This window comes from Orcinus orca, chromosome 5 (assembly GCF_937001465.1).
Source record: "Orcinus orca chromosome 5, mOrcOrc1.1, whole genome shotgun sequence".
Lineage (NCBI taxonomy): Eukaryota > Metazoa > Chordata > Mammalia > Artiodactyla > Delphinidae > Orcinus > Orcinus orca.
In genome coordinates, this window is record NC_064563.1 from 107,794,081 (window position 1) to 107,800,089 (window position 6,009).

General features: G+C 35.9%; 1 protein-coding gene across 1 annotated transcript; it reads left to right on the forward strand.

Annotated features, from left to right (window-relative positions):
- The first annotated feature begins 4,267 nt into the window (after positions 1–4,267).
- Positions 4,268–5,275, forward strand: TEX12 (testis expressed 12). The gene is given in 2 exon segments (XM_049709709.1): positions 4,268–4,680; positions 4,683–5,275. Coding segments are annotated over 2 exon segments (354 nt in total). The 5' UTR covers positions 4,268–4,472; the 3' UTR covers positions 4,829–5,275.
- Positions 5,276–6,009: the final 734 nt, after the last annotated feature.

Consider the following 6,009-nt stretch of genomic DNA (forward strand, 5'->3'; position numbering starts at 1 on the left):
TGTTATTGTAGTTGTTTTGGTCTCTTGTGTTTCATAATATGTTTGCAAACAATTACATTGGCCTGGGGGAAATAGTTTAGAGATGTAACAGCCTTCTATGAGCCAAAACCATTTGTGTGCAGAACAAGTAAATAACAATCAAATGTATATCAACATATAGGAATATAGCATGCATAGCAGATAAATCTAAAACTGCTAGTGTGACTCTACTCAATATATATCAAACATTTCTAGCAAATATACTATCATGTACATACATTGTTTTGCAGTTTTATTTTGTTGTTGTTTGTTTGTTTGTTTGTTTTGTGCGGTACGCGGGCCTCTCACTGTTGTGGCCTCTCACTGTTGAGGCCTTTCCCGTTGCGGAGCACAGGCTCCGGATGCGCAGGCTCAGTGGCCATGGCTCACGGGCCCAGCCGCTCCACGGCATGTGGGATCCTCCTGGACTGGGGCACGAACCCGTGTCCCCTGCATCGGCAGGCGGACTCTCAACCACTGCGCCACCAGGGAAGCCCTGTTTTGCAGTTTATATTTCTGCTTTTATTATGGAAATTATGTATAATTGTGACTAAAAACTACTCTCTGGGGAATACAGTGATTTCCAGGTCAATGGAATATTGAGATATTAATATTGAGATATTAATCTACAACTAAAGGTGGAGTAGATTAACCCTGGTTTGACCTTTGTCACTTCTCAGATGAACTGGATATATTTGAAACTATATATCTGAAAAACATCAACAACAACAACAGAGTAGTGAAAAAATTAAATGCGTGTAACACTGTGGTCAATGCAGTAACTATTTCTAAAGAGTCAATTTGAAACAGTGTATACGTTTGTATGTACACTGTATCTATTTGTGCATATGTGTATTTGTGCATTTTTAATGTGTTGTCTGTCCTGTGAACCTTTCAATCTTTCAAGAAACGGTTTGCTTTTTCTACCAACATGTCAGTCTCCATTTACATAACACTAGCAAATAAACCTCAGGCTTAAAATCAGTTGAGAAACACTGCCATTAAAGCTGGAAAGAAAGTTTCTAAAGATCGACTTATAGATTCTCATTTGTAAATTGTAATAGAACATCTTTCTTAAGAGGATTTTCAGAAAATTGCAAAGGCTTAATCCTTTGCCAATATTTCCTATGCTTTGTTGACTCCAGGGTTCAGTAAGAGCCTCATGTGTGCATCTGAGGAAAGTCTTTGGCTTATCCCAAGCATGTAGAGTCCCTTTGCCGTGAAATAAAAGCTTTCAACTACTATACATTTCTTTAGATAAAGCATGAGAACTCATACACCTACAAGGACCGGGAAGTTTTCATAAAGTTATGAATTAAACAGGATAGGACAGTATGGTAGTAGGGCCTTTGTGCTAGGCTATCTATATCTATACATCCATATATGTCTATTTCTAGGTTTACATCTATGTTTCAATCTGTGTCTTTATCTTAATCTAGATCTACATCTACCTGTATAGCTATACCTATATAAACATCTTTATCTCAACGTAAATCTACCTGTTGTCTCTCTTTCTATCTATCTGTCTATCTATCTGTCTATCTTTCTATCTACCTACCTATCCATCAATCATCAGAACTCTTCAGCCTGTGGATCAGATCTGACCCTCCCAGGCCTCAAGTCAGAAAGCTATTTTGCTTCAGATTTGGATAGAGAATTGAGATCCCCTGCTTCTTGTCGAGTACTTTTTCCAATGAACAAGTCAACCAGGAAAGATATAAACCAGGCTTTTAAAACACTTGAAGTAGATTCAGTTCCTCTGTATATAAGAACATGCAAAGGTTTTTCTAAGTTTTGTTGCTAGTTCTGTTATTAGATTGATAAATAATTGCCTCACAATTTATTTGATATTAGTAACAGTGTGACAGTGTATTGATACATTACACATGACTGTGAGTGAAATAATTCTGCTGACAATGCAGAGGACAAGCGTTAGTCTAAAACAATACTTGACTGAAAAACATCAAGATAATCAAGCACTTAAATTCATTTTTCTAAGTGTTTGGGGTTTTTCCCAACAGAATAGCTTTGTAAAACGAAGAATTAGAGGTCATGTGCTACAGGGTAAGGTGGTATTGAGGAAACATGGCATCTTTCCTAAAGAGGAGCCAACTCATGTTCAGGCCCAGCCAGTGGTTTATGGAGGTAAAGAAGCACACATGTTCTAAGTAGTAAAATTTGACAGTTTAAAGAGGGAAAGATGCTTTTACAGAAATCCTTGAAATAACATGAAAAAATAGTACTAAGAGGGACAAAGAGAGTGTTAATGGAGTGTTTTGACTGAACTTCTTTCAAAGTATAAGAGGAAGTTGCCATGTTCTAGATAAAGAAGGGAGGATTAAAGTGTGCCTGACTATGTCAGAATAGTAAATTTAGATGCAAAGTATTCATTGTTTAAAATGGATGTGTGCCGCTGAAGTAGTTAATAGATTAACTTTTGGTTTCCCTCAATACCATCTTAAGCCAAGATTTCCAAATGAACACCAGAAAATTGGTTTGAGGAAAAACTGAGACACAACATTAGCCTGCTTTTTCAAATTTTCTTTCAAGGGTGAACATTAAATGATATTATTGTCCCATAGTGTTTGAAATGCTATGACAGCTGTTTGAAAAAAAAAATTAGTTATTCACCCCATGTTTTATTAATATAATTATTTAGAGAATAAAATAGTTAAAAGTAAGTTTGCTCTCATAATCTACTCAAACTAACTCAAAAGACAAATATAGACACTGGAACCTTGTAACAATATTATACAAGGCAGAAAAAAATTCACTGTGAAATGGACTCCATCAAGGGGATTTAGTTCCTACAATGCCAAAGACTTGTTTTTGGTACGCCCTGAGAATGACATATAATGAGACACTGCCTTGGATATTTTCACAGTGTGTGAGTATTTAAAAATACTTGGCCTTTTGGGGAGATAAAATTACGGAATTTGGGGATCTCAAGTACATAAACATTCTATTTTTCACCAATGAGATTGGTATTTTTACAATTTATTTTTCTTTCAATGGTCTAATCCACACAGCTAGAAATGATCAATGGTTTATTCACTTATACAATAAAGTCATATACTTCCCCACCCAATATTATTTGTTGTTATTAGTAGAATATGGGGCAAAAGACTTTAAGTACTATAAAGTCTTGTATAAATAAAAATGTGGTAAATTTCAGGGGAATCAAGTAAAGAGGACATAAATTCCATAGTAAATTCATGAAGATGGTATATGATTTGAATTAATACCTTTTATAAAGAGTTTAAATACATTTAAAAGATCCTGTGCATCTACATTCAGACAATATACTCTCTCTTCTTTTATCCATAGAGAGGTATTTTTCCCTCAGGGGACAATGTAGAAATTTTATCCTCTGAATAGAATTATTAGGAATCAATGTAACACAGAGGGGAAGACCAGCCACACATGGAAACTTTCCAGAAATTAGCCTAGCATTTGAAGTGATTGATAAATATTTCTGTAAAAATCCCACGTGAAACATTCTAATCTAAACATTTCATCATCTGTAAAGTGAGGGGGTTGGATTAGAGGATCATTCCTAGGAACTATATCACATTTGTGCCAGATGCAAAGAGAAAGGTAGATGCAGGACAAGGGTTCAGAAATGAATTTGGGGAAGGTAGAGTCACATCAAAGGTGAATGCTAAAAGGAAATCTGTTTCAATGTGCACAGTTTTAAGGCCAATTTGTGGTGGAGAGCAGGGGTTCCAGGGCTTAAAGGAACTGGATAAAGTGAACAGGCCAGCATGAAACAAGATAAATGAGCAATGACTGAGTGGGCCCCAGAGAGGAAGGAGCAAGATTACTATAGCTACAGAGCAAGTTATGTAATTGTTGGCACAGCATTTTTTGTGACTTGTGTCAGAGTGCATGCAAGTGGGGAAGCCCCAGATTTATCCAACAGGGCATATTTTGTGGCTTCTGGGTTGGGGTTTGGCCAAGAGAAGTGTTACAGGCGCCTGTGGTACAGGGTTATACATACTTACCCTTTTTGCATTTCCAGTTATAACAGAGTACACTGGAATAACATCAGGTATTTAACCATGTGTTCTGTTTGATATTTCTTAGCTATTAAATTCTGTAACCGTTTTTCCTCCAATTTAAACTTTTGTCAGCCTCTTAATAGTGTTCTGCAAGTACATTAACTCTTTCAGTCCATCCTGGCATGCGGAAATTATTTGTATAAAGATGTATTATTTCTTGCTTAAAAATATGGGGGATTAGTTCCGGATGCCGCCGAGCCGCAGACTGCTCTCGGGCAGGGGCTGTGGGGATGAGCGCCGATGAACGTGTGACAGGGTGTGAAGCAAGGCAGTGAGAGAGGGTGGACACTTACCCGGAGGGTCTCTAGTGGGGCTGAAAAGCTAGTGGGGAAGAAAGGAGGGGCGCTGCGGGAAGTGAGAAGTAAGATAGGTGGGATGGCCTGGTAGGCCGAGATGGCGGTGGGAGGAAAGAGAAGCTCTTGCCTCCAGAATATGGCCAGTCACCTTGTAAAACCTGATTCTAGAAATTGCAAGAGACCAAGAGAGTTGGAGCCTCAAATGCCAGATAGTCCACAACTGTCCTGTCTTGGAAAATCAGATTCTTCTTTCTCTGAAAGCTCTGGACTATTTTATAAAGATGAAGCCCTGGAGAAAGATTTGAATGTGAGAGAGCAGCAGTAGATGCATCTTATATTGACGAGATAGATGGACTCTTCAAAGAAGCCAATACTATTGAAAACTTTCTAATACAGAAAAGAGAGCTCCTGAGACAGAGGTTTACGGTGATTGCAAACACACTACACAGATAAAATTGTATACTTAAAATAAGCTGAGAATTTAAGCCCAGTATTGTTGTAATGAAAGAATGGCATTTGTGCTCTGAATGCTCTCCAGTTGTTAAGAAAATGTATACCTTAAATATAGAAGGGGAAACTCCTTAAATTTCTTTTCTCGATTTAAAAGGGGCATTAAGCTGGACATTAATATGATACATAGCTTTTCTTTTGAGAGTCAAATATTTGTCATATTTTATAAAAGTGTAAACTATTTAAATTGTATATGGAGCCTCTTCTTTTTTTTTCTTAAACCTCCTAACCTTTCTTAAATTTCTAAGACTCAGTGAGTTAATTTGATAATATTTAACAACATTGCACTTTTTCTTTTAGAATATTTTGTTTAAATAGCAGATAGATAGCTTTGGAGATGGTTTTAAGATGTTTTTCATGGTCAGCATTGAAAAAAATTAAAACCCAAAAGTAGTTAAACTGTGCTATTGCTATTTAATATTACCATTTGATTATTTTCACTATTATTATTATACATTGCTAATAAAAATTTGGTTTAAAATTATTGTCTTGTGGTAAAATAAAAACCAGAAATTACTAACCAAAAAAAAATAAAAAAAATAAAAATAAATAAAAAAAAAAATATGGGGGATTTTTCAAAAAATAAAACACAGATCCATATCTCAAAACTTCTTTGAAAATTTGTTGACACTCTTTAGAAAGCCACAGTCAGATTTTGATGTAGTGAGCAGATTTCAGGGTTGATAAGAATATTACAACTTGTAAACATTATGACTACCTCTCATTCTACTATTCTTTAATAGTAACCAAATAAGCCCAGTGGATTGATTTTATATGTGTAGTTCCATCAAATACTGCCACCTTCTAACCATCTGTGATAATAGTATAAACCTGAGGATAGTAAATATTTGTATTGGATGATAATATGTTCCAGGCATTTGACATGAATTTCCTCATTCAATCATGAGAACATTTTACATGAGGAATGTAACATCATTATTCCCATTTTATGGAGATGGAAACTGAGTCCTTAAGATGTTATGTAGCTTGTCTAAGGTCACATAGCTAAGAAATCTTAACTGTGGGAGTAAAAACTTAAGAGTTTGAATTCAGAGCCTGATATATTAGCTTCTGCAAATGCCATTCCAGTAGATTCTCATGTTCACTAAACTCTACTATTGAAA